Here is a 20860-nt window from a genome sequence, read left to right on the forward strand (position 1 = left end):
TTGTTCAGCCTCATTGTAACTTGAAATGGTTGCAGAAAAAGTTGCTCAGCTCTGCACTTTATGGGGCTAGCCTGAACAGCCCTCCAAGTACAACCTGGCCACAAGAAAAAGATGCAAGACCCCAGACACGCATCCTCCCATATCTTTTATTGAGGCTTGGACAAGGCTTATTCTCCCCGTTTCTCTTCCTGCGGTGGTTCGTACTGGGCCAGCTGAAAAGGAGGGCAGGCAGTTAGCTTCGCCCAGGCATAGGCCATGCTCCCTAGCAGCAGCAAGCCGAGGCCTCCTCCGGGGAGCCTCCTTTACCTTGGCTTTCAGCTTCCGGTTTTCTTCCAGGAGGGCTTCGTACTTCTCCTTCATCTCGGCCACCTCCAGGCGGAGGGCTTCCACCTCGGGGTTCTCGGGCGCCGCGGCTCCCAGGTGGTGCTTCAGGAAGCTGGGAGGCGGCAGTCAAGGGCCGTGGCGGCTCCCAAGGCCCGCCCCTCCCCCCACTCCCGGCCCCTCTGCCCGGCCAAGGATACTCCAGGGCGCAGCTGGGCTTCTCGGGCTCCTCGTACAGCGCCACCAGCACTGCAGGGCGAGAAAGCGGAAGCGGCGCTGGCAACCCGGCGGGCAGAACCGAGGGACGCCTCGCCCGGCAACCTCCCCCGCCCCTCCAGCGCCGAGCCGCCTCACCTTTGGTCAGGGTGTCCATCACGCCGGACTTCTCCAGGTAGCGCCGGAACTGCTCCCGCTTGGAGTCGGCGGCCTACACCGCAAGGCGGGCGGGAAGGAGGGAGGGAGTCAAGCGCGGTCCGCCCCACCCCCGAAGCCCGGTCCTGCCGGCTCCCCCCCTCCTCACCTTGTAGCTGGCCATGGGCGCCTCCGGCTCCTCTCTGCTGCTGCTGCTGCCGCTACCGCTGCTCTCGGGCCACCCGCGCAGGAAACGGGAGGACGTGTGCGCCGCCGCCCGCCTCTTAAGCGCGCCGCGGCGTCCGCGCGTCGCCATGGACACCAATTGGCACCGCCCCCACGGGCCCCTCCTCTTCCGCCGCCGGCTTCCCCTCTGTGCTTTGGGCGAGAGGTGCAGGAAGAGGGCGGGGCTTTCCTCTGCGGGAGGAGGAGGAAGTCCCACCCACTCCCTCTTGGCCGAGTGAGGCCCTCTGAGGAGCGGTCGCCTGTCCTTCTGGTGCGAAGCCTCGGCCGCTCCGGCTCAGCTCCCTTCCCGGTCGGAAGGATCCTTGCCCGGACGGCCCTGCTGGACCCGGGTCATGGCACCCCTTTCCGTGAATGGGAGTCGGTGGTGGTTGACGGGCTGCGTGCTTCTCATTTCATGAGCCAGGTTGAAACTTGAGAATTGTACGTATGTATGTATGTAATGTATGTAAAGGGCCACTACATTGCTACAGAAATGCACGGAGCCAAATACGAAAACCACCTAGAATGTACATGGGCCAATATAAAGAAAGGGAAAAAAGAACAACATGGCTATAAGTACATATATAACTACAGGCTACCCAACCAAGCAGAAAAAAATAGATGTATTTTTTTCCAGTCAACTAACATATGTAGGAGAAACACTACAATAGTAATGGGGGACTTCAATTACCCTGATATCAATTGGAAGGCTAATTCTTCACCAAGTGAGAAATCAAATAGGTTCTTGGCCAAACTAGCTGACAACTTTTGTCCAAAAGGTAGAGGGAATTAGAGGGACAGCCATGCTGGACTTAATCCTTACAGAGAAGAAGTTATAGAGGGGGTTGAAACTTTAGGAACCTTGGGTGAGAGTGACCATGTCATACTAGAATCCAACATAACACAAACACAAGCAATAGAACAATGATACCAGCATCCTAGACTTTAAAAGAGCTGATTTTAACAAACTCAGAACTTGGGAAAGATTCCTTGGATGAAAATCCTAAGAGGAAAACAACTCAAGAAGCTTGGGAAACTCTGAAAAGTACAGTGATAAAAGCCCAGGCTAGCACAATACCACTGAGAAAGAAAAACAAGAAATCCAAGAAGAAACCTGCATGGCTGAAAAAAGATCTGACAAATTGAAAAACGAAAAGGATATGTACAAAAAATTGAAAGGATGCATAAGTAAGGCAGAATATCAGCAGTTAGCCAGAATCTGCAAAGCAGAGAAGCAAAGGCTCAGAATGAACAAAGACTTGCAACAAAAGTCAAAGGTAATTAAAATAAATCTTCCAACATATAAATAACATATAAATAGTCAGTCCACTAAAGAGAGAAGACCGCAAGGAAATAACGGAGCAGAGAGAAAACAGCTGCTTGACTCATTCTTTGCATCAGTCTTCATGCAAAAAGAAACAATAGTCCAACCTACCAAAAACGTAACTGTAAAAGACAGACTAGTAATAAAGGTTGAAATGAGCAAAAAAAATGATAAAAGAACACCTTTCTGATCTTGATGAATATAAATCACTGGGATCTGATAGATGATATCCCAGAGTTCTAAAGGAGCTGGCAGATGCCATCTCAGAACCACTGTATCACATCTTTCAAAAATCCTGGAGCACTGGGGAATTACCAGAGAATGGAAAAGAGCTGATATGGTTCCCATCTTCAAAACAGAGAAAAAACAGACCCAGGAAACTACAGGCCAATCATCAATATCTGGAAAGTACTGGAAAAGGTAACATCTGCCAACATCTAGAAATGAGTAAAGTAAATAGAAGTCATCATAGGTTGATCATGCCAAACTAATCTTATTTCATTTTTCAATATAGTGACTAAATTAGTAGATCAGCTAAATACTTTGGACATAATATATTTAGACTTCAGCAAGGCATTTGACAAAGTAGACCACAACCTACTTCTTAGTAAGCTAGAAAAAATGTGGGATAGCAGCACCATCATCCTTCGGGGTACTACATCTACATGGAGGAAGTAAGCAGTGGGGTGCTACAAGGTTCCATCTTAGGCTCAGTATTCTTCAATATCTTCATAAATAATTATTTGAGGGAATAGAAGGGGAACTTACCAAATTTGCAGATGATACTAAGCTGGCAGGAATAGCCAACACCCCAGATGATAGGCTCAAGATCCAGATGGATCTTGACAGACTTGAACACTGGGTCCTATCTAACACAATGAAATTCAATGTAGAGAAAAGTAAAGTTTTAACACTCGGGCAAGAAAGACCAAAAGTACACATATAGACTGGGTGAAACCAGGTTTAATAGCAGTAACTATAAGAAGGAGCTTGGAATTTTCATGGACAACAATTAAATATGAGCCAGCAGAGTGTAGTGGCAACCAAAAAAGCCAATTTAGGATTGCATTAACAGGGATATAATCAAGATCAAGGGAGGTATTAATACCGCTCTGTAATGCCTTAGTAAGACCACACCTAGAATACTGCATCCAGTTTTGGTCATCAAATTATAAAAAAAAATGTTGAGACTCTAAAAAGAGCAGAGAAGAGCAACCAAAATGATTAGGGGACTGGAGGCTGAAACACCGTAATTTTTGCTCCATAAGATGCATCTTTTTGTCTCCCCAAAGTGGCTGGAAATGTCTGTCTTGTGGAGCAAATATTGCTGAAGCCCTGTCCACCTACTGTCCCCACCCTTTGGCCATTTTAGGCCTCTGCATGTCCCATTTTTGGCCTCTGTGCCACATTTTTGGCCCATTCCAGGTGGAGGTGATTGCTGCTGCTGAATGCAGCTTGCAGGATGCCTAGATCTGGCCCATGGGGCTGCCCTGGCAGCAGCAAAGGACCAGCCTACGGTGCTTTTGCCAGCAAAAATAGCTCGGGAGGACCACATGGCAGAGGGTTGCAGGAGGCTGTCGCAGAGTTTGGGAGCCCATATTCACTGGCAGAACACACAGGCCAGCACAGGCGTCCTTCGATATGAGTGATGTTGAGCTGGCCACACGCACCCCGCCCCTCAAGGTCAACCACAACCCTGATGCGACCCTCAATGAAATTGAGTTTGACACCTCTATGCTAAAGGCTTGAAACCAGGCAATGGTGAGTTCTAGTCCTGCCTTAGTTGTGAAAAGTTGACTGGATGACTTTAGGATCAGTCCCACTCTCTCAGCCCAAACCACCTCACAGGGTTGTTGTGGGGGGAAATGGGAGGATGAAGGAATATTAGATATGCTTGCTGCCTTGAGTTATAAATGTAATAAAAATGGAATATAAAATTAAAAATCTCAGGGGCTAGAAGTGGAATGATTTGTTTTTTTGTCCCAGGACATATGTTAGTCGGTTCTGGAGTTTTTTATCTATATAAATTGTGTCAATGTTTTTCTTTGGCTGTCAATCAATAAGTCACTTAGATTACATGGGCAATATAAATTGTCTTTAAAAAACCCAAGGAAATGTACAATTACAAGCCAAAGTAGAATCTCACTTTCTGTTGCCACAGAGAGGGAGCTTGGGCAAGCTTATCTCTTCATACCAAAGGAGCAAGAATGGAATAAAAATGGTAGTGTTTTCTATTCAGTCTCTGCAAACACCACTGCATACAATTGTTTATTTAAATATTTAATTTTATTTATTTAAATAGATTTATATGACCACCCATCTTGATTCTGGGCAACTAACAAAGATTTAGAAATGCAGCATAAATTTTGTGTGTGTGTGTGTGTGTGTGTGTGTGTGTGTGTGTATACCAACTAACACCAACTAACAAAGTGGTTTCAGAAAATACTGTTCACCAACCTTTGTCCCCACGCCTAGGAAAACGGGTTGTGAACCTTCTGGGAGGTAACAGTAAGGACCAGCCAAACTCTGGACCAATGAGGTTTCAGGAGGCAGACACAGGTAGAACAGTTTGCTTTCTGGGAGATTGCATATAACAATCCATGACTGACAGGGCCAAAATTGAGCCCCTTCTGCCTGACCAGGGATAAAAAAAACACAGGGATAAGACGTCTTCAAGTATCTGGCTGTGTGTTATGTAAGACTTTAGAGGTAATAACCAGCACCTGTAGATGCAACTGGAAGCAAATTGGGAGCCAGTGCAGACTGCAAAGCAAAGGTGTAATATGGACATAATGAAACATACCCATAATTGCTTCTGCTTTTGTATTCTGGATCAAGTGAAACCTGTGGAGGTTCTTCAAGGGCAGCTCCATGTAAAGTGCATTGCATTTATCCATTTGAGAGGTGGTCAAAGCATGAGCGGCCATGTATAGTACCTCTTCACCCAGGAAAGGGAACAATTGGTATAAAACATGGAAGTGGTGGAAATCTACCCTCCACATTCAATCCTCCCATCAACACTGGTTGCAACCAATTCCAGAGAAGGGAAGAGACTCGGCAGAACACTCTGCACCCAACTCACATAAGTTCAGAAGTTGATCATGGATAGTAAGGATCAAAGGCACCGGAGAGCAAGGATGGATACACTACCCCCATCTTTCCCCCACAAGTGCAGTCCGTGCTGTTTCAGATCCGTATCCCTGCCTGAAACATCCCTTGATGAAATATGTGTTAACCTCCTTTCAAAATGAATATATTTATCCACTCAAATCAGTCTATTACCATTTATGAGGCATGAAATGATGCTGGAGGAAATGCAAGCTGATGATCTGAGGAGGTCTCCTCTAAAGCATCTGGACACCAGCAAGCTTTCGTCTTTCTCAAGGCAGGCCATCTTCACATGATCGGCTTCTCAGTTTTGAGCAAGTTTTTGTGCAAATGAAACTATGGCATAGCACTGCAAGTAATTTGCCATATATAGTTCAAAGGCAAGAGTCATTGGAGCAGCCCCTCAATGCTTAGAAAAATCAAGTCAAAAAGGAAGGTGACAGAAACCTGGTATTGACACTGATGATACAAGCAGGAGCTAAAATCCATTACTGACAAAAAAAATCTAGCAAAAGACTGTCCATAAAATCATAACGACTCTGAAAGTCTGAACAATTTAGCAATACAAAAGCAGCATATAATAATATATTGTCATACAAAGTATAGGATACTATGAAAATATGAAAACAAAACAATTTTTTTTTTAAAATTATCCTTCAGAATTATACAGTGTTATTGAATATTGTGTTCTACTGGTTTGCTGGTGAGAAAAACACATTGAACAATACAGCAAGTATCACAAAGATTAAAAATGCACTTATACAAATCCAAAATCTAGGATCTTTAACAAAATTTTTATCAAAATTGCTGAATATGACATACCCTACTGACATTCCAGCAAGGCCGCCTGCAATGTGAGCCACAAAGGAAACCTTAGGGGGGAAAAACACACACACGTATATTTTTAATAGCTGTATTTCTGCTTGGAGTGTCAACCTTTGGTGCAAACAGTCAAAGGACAACAATTGCAGTATTAGTGAAAACCACAACAGAAATATTGGGCAAATATGCAGGATTTTGGTGCTTCCAGCATTACAAAGCATGGACAAGAACAGCTGCAAAGGGATTTGCAAGAACAGCTCCCAAGTAGTAGACTTTCTCTTAGTCAAACAGAAATAAAGAGTAGAGATGCCACAAGAAGGAAATTAGAAGATAAGGTTTCCAAAAGAACGCTTGATTCAGGGCATCTGTTAAATAATTGCTTTGCTCTTAAAAATACATCTCCAAACTGCAGCTCTGAATAGGATTGTCTACTGTATTCTACTGATTCTATTCATACATAGAGAATGCCAGAAATCAGTCATAGTTGGAATTTCTAGTACTGAATTGCTAGCATGGACTTGATTAGTTCTAATCCTAATACCATTACTGCGCAAGCTGCATTGATTACTGGTGTGCTTACAGGCCCAATTCAATGTATTCTTTGTTACCTTTAAAGCTCTGTATGTCGTGGATCCAAGGTACCTATGGAGCCATCTCTCCCCAATGGAACTAGCCTGTTCCACTTGCACCACGAAAGAAGCCTGCTATGGATCTTGTCTGATAAGGAATCCGGCAGGCAGGTTCAAAACCTTTTCTGCTGTGGCTCCCCGTCCCTGTGGAACACTCTGCCACTGGAGGTGAGAACTATTCCCACCCTTTTGGTGTTCTAAAAGGGTATTAAAATTTGATTTTACCAGTTGGCTTGGGATCCTGAGGGGCCTGTTCGCTGCTGGAAATAGTTGACCAGGTAAGAAGACTTCCTCTCCATGCTGGCCGTTTCTTAATTTGGGTTTTTATATAGTCTTTAAAATTTTAATCTGCATGTTTTTTATATTTTAATTATTTGTTTTACAACCTGTAAGCCTCCCAGAGTTACCTTATAGGGGAGGTGGGCAGCATAAAAATGTAATAAATAATTAATTATCCTGAGATTTGTGCTGAAAAGGGAAAAGAGGAGAGAACAAGTCAATGTAATACAAGATACAGAGGGAGAAAATGCAACATTCAGGTAATGTGGTAAGAAAAAGTACCTTGTGTAAGTAATAAAAGAATGCCAGATTATTTATCAGAATTGGCAGCAAAATGAACCAGCAAGCTAAGAGAGTGAAGGTAGTTTTTAACAGGAAATACATCCTTACCTGAATCCCAGTTGAAGGAGAGAGAAATCTTCTGTATAAAGCAAATCCTACATCTGTTCCAACTAGGAATTTAATGCAAATAGTCAGAAACTGACTTTTCAGAGTGTTGCATGTTAATCAAGAGATTGTTCCCAAAGAAATAAGTAGGTGAGTATCATTTAAAAAGGCAGAGGGCTGGCCCTGGCATGACGTTTAAGACTCTCCATACAAAGCTGGAGCCATTTTCTCTGAAGATGTTAAAATTGTCCACTCTATTTCATAATCTCTCTTCCCCCAAGCACATTGTGGAGCATACCAAGATACAACGTTACAGGAGTGAAGACTGGGTTGCTTTTTCCATTAGCACTGAGGAGCTTTGATAGCATCAGGAACGGGGACTTGAGGAAAGCAGTCCCATTATTTGTGCCCTCTACAAGGCACACCATGAAGCCTGCCTTCTTCCCTCACTCAGTCTGGAGAATTCGCTCCATTAAGAAGCAATGGGAAGCACTGACACATCACACAAGATGCAAACAGAATGTTATGGATAACTATGATTTTAAAAAGGCATAGGTGAAAAAACCTTTGGTGTGGTGGTACCTAATGACCTGAGGGAACTGAATTGAGCTTTTATTTCTTCATAGAGCCTCTCCCATGAAATGCCACTTACAATTTCATCAAGGTCATTAAGGTGAGTTTTACCCAAAACAATTCCTAATTTGCTGTTTTGGCCAAGGCACCATGATATAGCACTCTCCTTGATTGGGCAAAGCCAAAACCAGTCTCCCCCAAAGGCTGGTTTAAATGTATTGCCCATTTTCCAGAAACCAAAGCGCTTAAAAGCACTCAGAACAGACCCCTAGGTGATGTATCTCCAGCTATTCTCTTTGCAATAAACATCTGCTAAAACCCAAGGATTGGTCAAAGAGGCAACTAGTGACTGGTTTGGGTGGGTGACTGTATTGATTTTACTGGGAATCCACTTGTTTATTGCACATTTTTCTTTCTCCAACAAACTTTTTTTTCTATCCATAGATTGGCTTCTCATGCCTCATAAAGGAATTTCTTTTCTCTTTTTGCACATGCAAGCCTGCCCAGCCTCATGTTTCAGAATTAGTGCAAGGATGGTGAACTTCTATATTTCTGAATTTTATGTGGAAAGACCCAAAGTGCTCTTATTTCCTATTTTTTCTAGCACTGGGCCAAATGGAGAAGCTCTGGGAAGGAAGCCTAGGAACTCCCAGCTAAGGGATATCAGGCACCATTCCATAATGATCTTTTATTGGAGAATCTCTGGATGAAGAAACCAGGCAAATTTCCTTTTTTTTTCTTTTTCACCTCCCAGTTTATAACTGCATGCAACCATCAAGTACTTTTTAAATTTACAAATTTTAATAACAAACAGTTCCTCACACTGTCATTTTTCATTTTCTTTTGCAAAGCAAAAATGAAAGCGAGAAGTCATTTAATGTGTTGTTGTCACAGTCACTAGTCCAAATTTCCTTTCCAAACTCCCCATGATTGAAGCAGACCAATCCCTTCAGTTCAAAGTTATTATTAAAAATAACATTAACATCTCCATTGCAGACCTCCGATAAGACAAAACAAAAACTGTAGTTTGCTTTTCTGGTATTACACAGAATATGGTTTATTTTAAATATCCCAATAAACCACCCTCATCCAAACTGAAAGAGGACATCAAAATACAAACATTTTTCTCCATGACTGATACGTGAAAAAAGAATAGAAGTGTACATGAGCTTCACTGATGACAGAGAGAAAAAGCAGGATGGCAACATCTCAAATTTTAGCTCGGATAAGAGCACGTTAAAGAAGGTTACCTATTAAGCCAATGAATAGCAATCTTGCAATCCCAAAGAGAGGAATCATTTCTCTGAAGTTCTGAAAAAAAAAAGATATGGACAAACTCTAAAACAATTCCATTTCAAGCTATAAGCTACTTAACCAGAAAGTAAAATTATATCACCCCCCCAAAATTAAATCAAGATCACAGAATTATAGAATTTAAAGATCTGAAAGAGTCTTAAAAGATGCCCTAGTGGTCTGACTCTCTGCCTAATGCAAGAACAGCATTCCTGATAGATGGACTTCCATTCTCTGTTTAAAAACCTCAAAGGAGACTCCAGCGCTTCCCAGAACAATTCCATTACTGAACAGCCAATATGATATTAACATTTTCATACTGTGAGCGTAAATTATTGTTTTCTTTTGTAAATTTTTAACTTCACCTTTTATTATTTTTATAAAGAACTCAAGGTGGTGAACATACCTAATACCCTTTCCTCCCCCTATTTTCTCCACAACAATGACCCTGTGAGGTGAGTTGGCTGAGAGAGAACGACTAGTCCAAAGTCTCCTAGCTGGCTTTCATGCCTTAAGGCAGGACTAAAAATTATGAGTGTCCTGTTTCGAGCCTGGTGCCTTCACCACTAAACCAAACTGCTCTATTTTTATCCCCAAGGAAGCACTGCTTTGATGTGGTTGTGAGGCTTGTCTGTGCTGAGCAAGCAGATAGCTGCACCAGAGTTTCAAACACACTGGGCAGTTCTCATCCGATGAGCCAGACCAAGAAGTCTCTAGCCTGCTGCCTTAACCATTAGACCAAATCACTCTATTAGAGTCTCTGTTCACAGCTGCTTGCTCCGTTGCTGGTATTGGCTTTCATTTGCACTCACCTCTTCCCAAGCATACGGGATGTATCAACAGAGTCTGTCCAGATCCAAGCGGTTTGGCCTTTTGCAATTGATAGACAGAAATTTTGGTCAATGCAGATTTTTTTATCAAAGATGTTTTTGGTGTGCTAATAACTACTGAGACTATCACACCTCATGCCATAATCTTTCAATTTTGATTTTCAGGTCTTGATCTATTCTTTTAGGATTTTATTCTCCATTTCTTTTATTATCTCCTGGTATTTCCACCTCAATTATCCATGCTTTCTTCTTTTCAACCACAGTTAAATCTAGTGTGTTCTGACCCAAGATTTTATCAGTCTGTATTCAATAATCCCACAATATTTTAACCTGCTCATTTTTGACAACTATTTTTCATTATGTTTCACTGTTTATTTCATTGAAAACATTTTCAATTTTTCACCATGCAAACTTCTGCTATTCTCACAAGCCCTTTTGTTTGTGGAGCTTGTGGAGCCACCTTAACAAATGCAGCCCGCAAGAGCAGGGGCCTCCGAACCAGGGGTGGGATTCTACTAGTTCGCACCTATTTGCTAGAACCGGTTAACATTCTAAGCAGTTTGGAGAACCGGTTGTTAGAAGAAATTACTGGCCTAATCCTGTAAGGAAGGCAGGAAGGAAACATTGTTGCTTGGCAGGACTAGACTTCCTGTCTCTGGAACTTCTCTGGAGGTTTTTTCCCCCCTCCTTTGCTGGTACTTTGCTTGTGTGGAGTGACCATTCAAAGTTACAATGGCACTGAAAAAAGTGACATGACCGTTTTCACACTTACTACTGTTGCAGCATCCCCACAGTCATGACAGGCCAGGTGGAGGCCAGGTGGAGGAGATGTGTGCCTTGATGTGAGTGATATTGAGTTGGCCACATCCAGCCAATGGCATGACCACCAAGCCACGCCCACCATCTAAGCCATGCCCATAGAACCGGTTGTTAAAAAATTTGAATCCCACCCCTGCTCCAAATTTGGCAATTTCAAGACCTGTGGACTTCAACTCCCAGAATTCCCTAGCCAGAGCTAGACAATGATGAAACCTGGTTGCTATGAGGCAGCCTCAATGTGCTGAACCTCTCCTGGCATGGCATTGGCCGGGCATATCTTGCAAAAAGCATTAAGGTAGGCTGGGTGCTGCTGGGGCTCACAGTTGGCTAAGTCCCGGCTAGCTGGATGGGCAGAGCTCCATTATGGTCCTAAGTCAAAGATTACCCACTGTATATGGGGTGGTTTGGGGGGGACTTTTCCATAGATCTTTCCAAAACTGGATTGTTTCTTTTTTATTTTATTTTCTTCAGAATTTCTTTTGCCATTTATACTTTGGCAGAATCTCCTCTGGTCTGATTGAAATAGCTGATTTTGCTTAAATTGGATGATTTGTGCCTTGAAGCCTTCAATTTTCCTAGTTACTGCTGTTATTTGTTCCTTTATGATTTCCTAAGGTTTTTCAATGTTTCAGTGCTATGTCAATACTTTTTATTAAGCTTGTCCTAATCTTTTACATTCTTTAATTCTTAAAAAACTTCTTTAATTTTTAAAAAACAACTTTCATGTTTTTTTTTAATTACTTCCATCTGATCTTAATTTCTTTCTTTCTTTCTTTGGCTTCCAGGGTGATCTTCCACTGTGGGACTGAATATGATTTTGCTTTTAGTTTTCTAATTTCAGTACCCAGTTATTCTGTAACCACCACTGCTGTTCTGTAGACAAGCTGACTGGTCTGTTCTATAGATGTTATTTTAATCCTTTGAAACGCCTTGTTCACATCCTTTATTATAGGTCTGTTTTGGGCACTGCTTTCAATGCCAGCAGTCTTGGCCACAATCTTCTCTTTTCATACTTCTGGTCAGAAGTTTGGTTCATAGACTGTTTCAGTGCTTACCTTTTCTGGTTCTGCTGTTATTAGTTCTTATAAGCAATGATGTCTATAGTTCAATCAGTTGTTTCCTTTATATTGCCAAATTGTGTTATCTAAGTTTCATTCTACTATTGGCTTTGGGTCTTTTATTTCCATAATTTTTCCAACTCTCTTCCAGTTTTGTTTCCATGAATATTTCTTTCTCGTAATGAATCTCTGATCTGCTAATTGTTGTTCAGTGATATTTGAGTCTGGATAAATTATTCTCCAATGTTCAAACATTCATTTTTAATCCCACTTTGTTGGCTCTGATTTATAATTGCAGGCCATAATGGTGTGATTTGAAACACAATTCATTTTTGCCTTGTCTGTGGCTGATGTTCTTCCAGTAACCCTACAGGCAGTGGTGGGATTCAGCTGGTTCTCACTGGTTCAGGAGAACCGGTTGTTAATTTTCTGAGCAGTTTGGGGAACTGGCTGTTGAAAGAAATAGCCTTCCAGCAACCTCAACTCCAGGTTGCAGGTATTGCTGATGAAAAGGAAAATATTCAGACAGAATGGTTTAGGTTTCCATGATGGCTGTGACTCATTGTATGTATTCCCCCATTTTTAATCTAATGATTGGTATTTAGGACAGCTTTTTGCAAGCAAAGAAGCTTTTTGTATTTTTGTACAGGTAATCCTTGACTTACAACAGTTCATTTAGTGACAGTGGCACTGAAAAAAGTGACTTATGACCAATGTTCACATTTACGACCATTGCATTCCCACAGTCACGTGATCAAAACTCAGATGGCTGACGACTGTCTCACATTTATGATGGCTAGTCTCCCAGGTCACGTGATTCCCTTTTGCAACCTCTGACCAGCAAAGTCAATGGGGAAGCCAGATCCACTTAACAGCTGGGTTACTAACTTAACAAATGCCGTGATTCACTTGACAAATGTGGCAACGAAAGTCATGAAATGGTGCAAAATAATTCCTCACTTTTGGGCTCAATTGTGGCTGTAAGTCAAGGAGAGGCAAGACCAGGTGTGACCGGGCCTGGCAGGGAGGGGAGGCGTTAAAAATAAGTAAATTCAAAAATAAAATAGTATATAAGATGCTTAAAGGTTTTACAAATAGTTGGACTGGATGACCTTGTGGTGTCCCTTCCAATTCTGTTAATCTGTTATCAAATGAAATATATTTCCTTGTATACACATGCTTTACTTTTATACTTTTCACATGCTCCATTGTTAAGCCTTTTGATATTTTTATCTTATGTACATGCCTTTTATAATATTATGATGTTCTAATCTCTTTGGGAAAGTGGTAGTAAATGATGAGCTTAGAAAGAGGCCCTGATGAGGGGATGCTTCCTTCCTTCACACTAGGGAAAGATGCCACGTGGGCAGCCAAAATGAGGGGCACGGGAGGGGTACGGATGAGAACATCACGGAAGGAGGTAATTCTCCCTAGAGACATCCTGGGATTAGCTGCAACACCTGAGGACAAATCCAATGAGCTCGAACTGGGGAGCGAAGGAGTCTCAAAGAAGGAGGGCACTTGGGTGATGAGATGAAACTGGATATAGAAGTATGTTTTGAGGTTCTAAAGGTGTGGCTTTTGATTTTGAACCTGCTTGGTGAGGTTCTAAAGACCACAGATGCTTTGCAAACCGTCTTGTTATTTCTTTTTAATAAATCCTCTTTGTTTTCAACTATCCAAGTCTTTTTTGTTGTTGTTGGCTTTGAGTTATTTCCAACAGAGGGGAGGGGGGAGGCGTGGCCGGGTGAGGCAAGGCACCCCTTGAGGTGAGTGACGTTGAGTTGGCCACACCCACCCAGTCATATGATCACCCAGCCCCGCCCATCCAGCTGGTCATTAGGGCAGAGAACCAGTTATTGCATTATTTGAATCCCACCACTGCCTACAGGCCTAGACCCTGGCTGCTCAGCCATCTTTGGAGTCCCTTAACCAATTTATGACAAATGTCTCTAACATCTTGTTATGACTCCCCTTTGAAATTCAAACGAACAAAACAGAAAGCAGCCGTTTCACAATTAAATCAAACGGAAAGAAGTCTTACAAGATAACGGCTGGCAGAAACCTCAATCCACAGCATAAATCTTTACTCTGTCCGGCAAACCAGTCCTGGCAATAAATCAGTCTCAGAGCTCCTTGCTGTAACGTCCTCACTCAAATAGTCATTTTGTTCCTGGCAAAATGTACCAGCCCAGCTGTGTCCTTTTATACTCATTGAGGCAACATGCTAATTTACTGACTTGCTCTCCTCATTCGCTCCAGCTGATTTTGCCTTCTCAACCGTCTTCTATTTTTTACATTTAACCACAAATTTTCCAAGTTCTCATCTCCACTAGAAGACTCTCTCAAAACTTCCCTGTCAGCCATTCCCGGCTGTTGATCAGATAAGGAACCAGAGGAGGTCAAAGGTCCTGACAATTCTAATACATCAGGTCTGTTGTCCTTTGTCACGTCCATCTCCTCATCCTGGTTATCAGTCCAATCACTAAGCCAGGCCGGCTCATATTTTTCTGCCATGACCTCCTCACTTGAACTCATATCAGTCACAGGAGCTGAATCCAAGCCCGGAGCCACAACACATCTGATGTGGTCCTTGTTGACCTGGGGTGATGACTGATTAGTGTAGGATTCTTTTTCTGTTTTCTTACCATAATAAAAGAGTTAGTGACTGGCTTAGCCTGGCCCTTCTGCGAAGACTTTTGTGGCCTGGGTTGACCTTCTAGAATCTAGTATAACACACTCTGGCAACATAGCTCTCATCCTCTGAGACCATTGCAAGCCCCTCCTGCATGACAAGGGGGGTATGCATAGAGGGTATACTACTACTACTACTACTACTACTACTACTATTACTATTATTATTATTATTATTATTATTATTATTATTATTATTATTATTCCAAACTGATTATAATGCTGTGGTTATTAAATCAACAGTATTTGTGAATAATTCTATGTATTTCACATTATGAGTAGACCTTAAGGGTTGAACTGTGGGATCCTTGGTGCTCTTTGAACTTGATTGCTTGCTTGCTGGCGTTTCATTACCCAACTAAGTAATGTCATCAGTGCAAGCAAGTGTGGAGTTTGTTCCCTGTTAATACATATTATGTTTACTCACCATTCAAAAGTAACAATAAAAATAACTGAGGAAATAAAAAGACCAGAATGCATCTTCTCCAGCAGCCCACAACCAGGTAGGCCAAGGTCAACACAAGACAAAGAATAAAGCAGAAAACAATACTTGAATCAAGGAACTACCCAGGAGAAAACTATACCCTCAGCAATACTGGCAGGGCAAGCTATTGTATATAAGAGGAAGTAAACCACACACCCGTGCACACTCATATTATTACCTAGTTACAAGCAAACAACCAACCTCAGAACAAAGGAAGCCACTTCATAGAATAATCATTACTGCCTGTGTTTCTTGTAAGCTAATTTCCATCTTGAGACCGTTTTCCCCCCAAAGACCCACAAACAGATGTATGTTTCAGCCGGCGGAGAGGATGATATTCTGTGACTATAAACCCAGGTTTAGATTATGAATACTTTGGCCGGTGACTCAAAGCAGTGAGAGGGAGATAGAACTTCTTTCAGAGTTCTATCTCCACCGGTAGCCCTGGCTTAATAACCCTAATTTCCAACATCTGGTTGCATCAGTGCAATGGGAAATCTTATCCCCACCCCATGTTCAAGCAACCCCCTTACCAATAGAATATTCATGAAGTATCCTCCAATCAGAGCATAGACACCTCCTGATGCTCCCACGAGACCCAGCAGTGGATCACAGATGGAACTTGCCAAAGAACCTAAAGAGAATCAGACCAATTAACCAAGATAGTGTTGGCAGTTTAGAATGACTAATGCCAGGCACAAAGGATCAGGTCCACACCCAAAGGTCTAATTAAACTGGTGTATAGCAATTGATGCTTATGCACATAACTATCATTGGAATTCATGAAGGGGAAGGTTGGACTTAGTCCGCTTGTGCCTACCTAGAGATTTTGGGCATTTCCCTCGTTTGACTCCACCCTCAGGTTCTGCTACTCCTTCCCCTATAACTAAGCAGCTATTAAGTTTGGTTATTGACATGCAAATTAAAATGTAAGATTTTTTTTTATTTTGACAGGCTATGCCTCTTATACTGTTTTGTATACTGAAAGTGGATCAATTGCTACCAAACCAGAGGTGGTATTCAGCCAGTTTTCACCAGTTCTGGAGAACCGGTAGTGGAAATTTTGAGTAGTTTGGAGAACCAGCAAATACCACCTCTGACTGGCCCCGCCAACCCCATCTCTTCTCCGCCTCCCATTGAGTCCCAGCTGATTGGCTGGATCTTCTTTGGTTGCCCTGCACAGGAGAACGGAGCTGGAAAGCAGGTTAGTGGGGTGGGGAGGGAAGGGGGATTTTGAAGTGTCCTTCCCTGCCATGCCCACAGAACCGGTAGTTTAAAAAAATTGAATCCCACCCCTGTACCAAACCCTTTTCTGGCATGACTGACCTCCAATCACTCCTGCAAGATATACAGCTCCCACTCTGTGTCCTTTATGAACTAATTCCAGGGGAATCCCCAGGCAGAGCTGGAGAACAAGGTTCCCTATAATATGTTCAACACTGCAGAAGGAAAAATGAATTTGAAATTAGTATTTATATTCTCCAGAAAAAAACCACAGCATGCCAAGATTATTTTAATGATAAAATGGGGTACCGATTTAATGAATATATAAATATTCAGTGTTTAGCATAATTATAAAAGTAAAGTACAACAAGCAACTGAAGTGGCAATGAAGTAATTAAGTACAATTAGAGTGCAACGCTTCTCCGGGTTCTGGGTGTGCTCTTAGCCCAAGGCCATAAAGCAGCTTCAGTCCCAATGGAAAGCCAAGTTGGATAGCCAAGCCAAGCCCAGGGCCTCCTTTAACACCTGTCAAAATGAGCATAACAGACTGCTTACCCAGCATGCAGAAACATGTAAGACAAAAATCTCCAGGCTTCTTTTCGTTTCTCAGGCCTGTAAATAAGTGGACTTTCCCAGATTCCCACTTCTAGTGTGATCCATTGAGTCTGGGGCTTCCAAACGGCATAATAAATGAACACTGACAGCTAGAAATAAACAAGAGAAAGGCCCTTCAGTCCATACCTGACTGAGATAACAGTGGAGGTAAAGACCCAAGCAGCTGGCACAACGATGTAAAGCTGTTCAATACCACAGACAATACTGCTACCCTTCAAAAAGACCTCAACTATGTATCAGAATGGTCAAACAAATGGCAACTTCAAATCTCAACAAATAAATGCTCTGTCTTACATATTGGCAAAAACAATCAGAAAATAAAATACAGGCTGAATAGTCAAGACCTTGTTGATAATCCAAACTCTGTCAAGAATCTTGGAGTACTCATCTCTAATGATCTAAGTGCTACAGTCCACTGTAACTACATAGCCAAAAAGGCATTACGAGTTGTTAAACTAATCTTACATAGCTTTTTCTCTGGTAATATCACACTACTAACTACAGCATACAAAACATTTGCTAGACCAATACTTGAATACAGCTCATCAGTCTGGAACCCGCATTATGTATATGATATTAACTCAGTTGAGAAATTCCAGAAATATTTCACAAGAGGAGTTCTCCACTCCTCTACTTGTTGCAGAATACCTTATGCCACCAGACTTGAAATTCTAGACCTAGAAAACCTAGAACTATGCCGCCTTCAGTCCTATCTAAGTATAGTATATAAAATTATACATTGCAACGTCCTACCTGTCAATGAATACTTCAGCTTCAACCATAACAACACAAGAGCAAACAATAGATACAAACTCAAGGTAAACCGCACGAAACTTGATTGCAGGAAATACGACTTCAGCAATAGAGTGGTCAATGTCTGGAATACTCTACCTGACTCTGTGGTTTCTTCCCCAAACCCCAAAAACTTTAACCTTAGACTGTCTACTATTGACCTCACCCCTTTCCTAAGATCTGTAGGGGGCATGCATAAGCGCACCAACGTGCTTACCATTCCTGTCCTATTGTTTCTTTTTATTTTTCTTATATGTATCCATTTCATATATTCATAACTATGTTTATACTTATACCTGTTATCTTATAATCACTTGACAAATAAATAATAATAATAATAATTAGTGATCCAGATAACGAAGAGAGTAAAATATTTGGGGATCTGGCTTACAGTAAAATGCTCCACAATCAAGACAGATAATTATGATAAATTGATGGCCCAGATACAGAAAGATTTAGACAGATGGGTAAAAATATACAACTTTCATTGATGGGAAGGATAGCGTCTATTAAAACTAATGTGTTACCCAAACTATTGTACCTATTCCAAACTGTGCCAGTCAAGCTAGGAAAGAAATTCTCTGAAGACCTTAATAAAAGAATTGCCAAATTTATCTGGCAAAAGAAAAAAGCCAGAATAAAATATAAATTAATGCAGGATAGTAGAAGTAAGTTATATTAACAGGCTGTGGTTAGTACTTGGATTAAGGATTGGGTCAATCTGGTAGACAAAAGAATACTGATGATAGAAGGCTTTGATCTACAGCTTGGCTGGCACGCATTCCTTTGGGATGGGAAAAACAGATGTCATAATTATTCACTGGTAAGAAATGCTTTGTTACACGTATGGGAAAAAATCAAAAGGAACCACTATGTGAAAATACCTCTCTGGCTATCACCAACGGAGGCACTAATATACCTCAATGCCATGGATTTGAATAAAACAGTAAAATATAAATAACTTATAACGGATGAAGGAGAACTAAAAACACACAGCCAATTAAAACTACAAGGAATTGAGATAGGTTGGTGGCCTTATGTTCAAATTCAAACAAGACACACAAAAAATAAGGAACAATTAAGATTTTATACCATCTTTCAGGAATTAGACAAAATACTACAGGGAGGTGAAAAAAAGATGATTACTAAAGTATATAACTACCTATTGGAATTCAAAATGGAGGAGGAGACGGTTAAAGAGAATATGATAACGTGGGCCAAAAATTTTGGTCATACCATTTATTTGGATCAGTGGGAATGACTATGGCAAACAAACTACAAATTAATGCTATTGGTCTCCTATAAGGAGAACATTTATAAAATGTTTTATCAGTGGCACCAGCAAGACTGGCCAGAATGTTCCCCAACCTGTAAGCCAAATGCTGGAAGTGCAACCACAGCCAGGGAATGTATTTTCACATGTGGTGGACGTGTCCCCAAGTATGAAAATATTGGCTCAAAATTCGAGCATGGTTAGAGGAGTTAACAAAACAAAAGATTAAATTCAAACCAGAAATCTTTCTGTTAGGTAGGTTAGTCCCAACATGGGATAAGAAATACTGCACATTATAACCACTGCAAGAATATCTCTAGCTCAAAACTGGAAACTGACCATGACACCCACAGATCTAGAGGTGATTAATAAGATACATCAATGTGCAGAAACAATTAGACTAACTATATTATTAAAAAACAGGGAAGAAGAATATTTTACAATATGGAATATATGGTATAACTGGTTAAAAAAAAAGTGGAGTTACATGTTTTGTAAAAACGACCAATGAAATTGTACAGGAGAATGTGATATATGACCTATGTGTATTTATGTAAAGTAATGTAGCTAGATAAGCTAGATAAGTAGTGTAGCTAGATAAGCATTTTAACAGCAGTATAACAAGTAAGGAACTAGTAAATTAGCTATAGATATACTTATGGTAAACGAACCCAATTTGTTGCTAAAGGATATGTACACTGCTATGACATCGCTGTAAAATGTGAGAATTTGTTTCTCTTTTTTAAATTTTTTGAAACTTTGAATAAATAAATATATTTTAAAAAATAAAATAAAAAAACAGTCCAACATTAATAATATATTTAAAATATTCCTATTCTGAATACCCCACATGACTACATTCATTCACAGGGTTTTCTCTGACTTTTTACTTGTTTCTCTTGGATGAATATTTGGGGATAAACAGTGAGCACCTTCTGCAAAGCAGCTAAACCAAAACAGAGAGAAGGCCCAGGGGGAGATACTTGTGGAAAGGTACTTTCCCTGGATAAATTCCTTTTAGGAATTGATGAAACATTCAGGCTCACTTAAAATCAGAAGTAAAAACTCTATCATGATTTTTTTAAAAAATTACACTAGTAAAAAAGGAATTAGAGTCACCTATTCATGAAAACTGCTTCTATCAGGGGCCTCCAAACTTGGATGAAATGTTCCAGAACCACTTGCTTAATCTATAATCTTAAACTTGGCAAGTTTAAGACTTGTGGACTTCAACTCCCAGAAGTCCCCAGAGTTGCTGGCTGGAGAATTCTGGGACTTGAAATCTGTAAGTTTTAAAGTTGACAAGTTTGGAGGCCCCTTTTATAGATTAAGCAAGTGGTTCTGGAATATTTCATCCACGGTAAAAATCATGAAAGGCGTGTAGAAATAGAATGTACAAATAAAAAAGCTTTTTACCTCTGCTAAGCTGATAACCAGGATGAAAACGGGCGGCGGGATGCAGCTGGCTCTTTCCAGGTAAGTTGCTCTGGCCTCTCCGGTAAGCATCCACTTGGAAACGGTATTATGGACGCGGCTGCACTCGATCCACTGGCACCTGCTGCTCTCCTCCTCCTCCTCCTCCTCCGGCTCCTCTTCCCGCCAGCTCCCTGGCGCATCTTGCAGGTTGAATCGCTCCAGCTCCATGACGCCCCTCCACAGCCGGCCACGGAGGAGCCTCTTCCTTGCCTGGGACCGGCTCTCGGCTGCTTGCAAGAGAGGGTTGGGGACCTTCAGGGTCTCCGTGGTGCCACCTGGCGTC

General features: G+C 41.5%; 2 protein-coding genes and 1 long non-coding RNA gene across 7 annotated transcripts; 1 reads left to right on the forward strand and 2 right to left on the reverse strand.

Moving 5' to 3' along the window:
- Positions 1 to 126: 126 nt before the first annotated feature.
- Positions 127 to 1004, reverse strand: MYCBP (MYC binding protein). The gene is made up of 5 exons (XM_026702786.2): positions 842 to 1004; positions 676 to 748; positions 522 to 570; positions 307 to 436; positions 127 to 212 (listed from the first exon to the last, which is right to left on the reverse strand). The coding sequence occupies exons 1-5, from the start codon at positions 986 to 988 to the stop codon at positions 168 to 170; spliced, it is 444 nt and encodes a 147-aa protein (XP_026558571.2). The 5' UTR covers positions 989 to 1004; the 3' UTR covers positions 127 to 167.
- Positions 1005 to 1092: 88 nt separating this feature from the next.
- On the forward strand, positions 1093 to 13697 carry LOC148124875 (uncharacterized). 2 transcript variants are annotated; one of them, XR_015744739.1, is made up of 4 exons: positions 1093 to 1338; positions 6768 to 6948; positions 8073 to 8119; positions 8464 to 13697. It is a non-coding gene; the product is annotated as an uncharacterized LOC148124875 (long non-coding RNA). The 2 variants fall into 2 exon arrangements; XR_015744740.1 differs by having other exon boundaries at positions 8624 to 13697.
- RHBDL2 (rhomboid like 2) lies at positions 4489 to 20854 on the reverse strand. Of its 4 annotated transcripts, XM_087939478.1 has the most exons (8): positions 20518 to 20840; positions 16977 to 17125; positions 16524 to 16636; positions 15731 to 15831; positions 10125 to 10182; positions 9270 to 9330; positions 7450 to 7511; positions 4489 to 6201 (listed from the first exon to the last, which is right to left on the reverse strand). In XM_087939478.1, the coding sequence occupies exons 1-8, from the start codon at positions 20743 to 20745 to the stop codon at positions 6128 to 6130; spliced, it is 846 nt and encodes a 281-aa protein (XP_087795604.1). In that variant the 5' UTR covers positions 20746 to 20840; the 3' UTR covers positions 4489 to 6127. The 4 variants fall into 4 exon arrangements, with proteins under 4 accessions (XP_087795604.1, XP_087795603.1, XP_087795605.1 ...); XM_087939477.1 differs by lacking the exon at positions 10125 to 10182 and having other exon boundaries at positions 20518 to 20854; XM_087939479.1 differs by lacking the exons at positions 4489 to 6201; positions 10125 to 10182 and adding an exon at positions 6892 to 7248 and having other exon boundaries at positions 20518 to 20838.
- Positions 20855 to 20860: the final 6 nt, after the last annotated feature.

The sequence above is a fragment of the Pseudonaja textilis genome, chromosome 10, assembly GCF_049901715.1.
Source record: "Pseudonaja textilis isolate UNSWEBS1 chromosome 10, rPseTex1.2, whole genome shotgun sequence".
Taxonomy (NCBI): domain Eukaryota; kingdom Metazoa; phylum Chordata; class Lepidosauria; order Squamata; family Elapidae; genus Pseudonaja; species Pseudonaja textilis.

Bases quoted from the DNA above. Each gene is read 5' to 3' on its own strand.
- MYCBP (XM_026702786.2), bottom strand. From the start codon at position 988: ATGGCGACGCGCGGACGCCGCGGCGCGCTTAAGAGGCGGGCGGCGGCG. The intron at 749-841 runs GTGAGGAGGGGG...CTTGCGGTGTAG, and splicing joins CGCCCATGGCCAGCTACAAG to GCCGCCGACTCCAAGCGGGA. The intron at 437-521 runs GTATCCTTGGCC...GCCGCCTCCCAG, and splicing joins AAGCCCAGCTGCGCCCTGGA to CTTCCTGAAGCACCACCTGG.
- RHBDL2 (XM_087939476.1), bottom strand. From the start codon at position 20,745: ATGGAGCTGGAGCGATTCAACCTGCAAGATGCGCCAGGGAGCTGGCGG. The intron at 15,832-16,523 runs GTCAGTCATGCC...GATTCTCTTTAG, and splicing joins TCTTGCAGGAGTGATTGGAG to GTTCTTTGGCAAGTTCCATC. The intron at 7,512-9,269 runs GTAACCTTCTTT...TTAAATTCCTAG, and splicing joins GCTATTCATTGGCTTAATAG to TTGGAACAGATGTAGGATTT.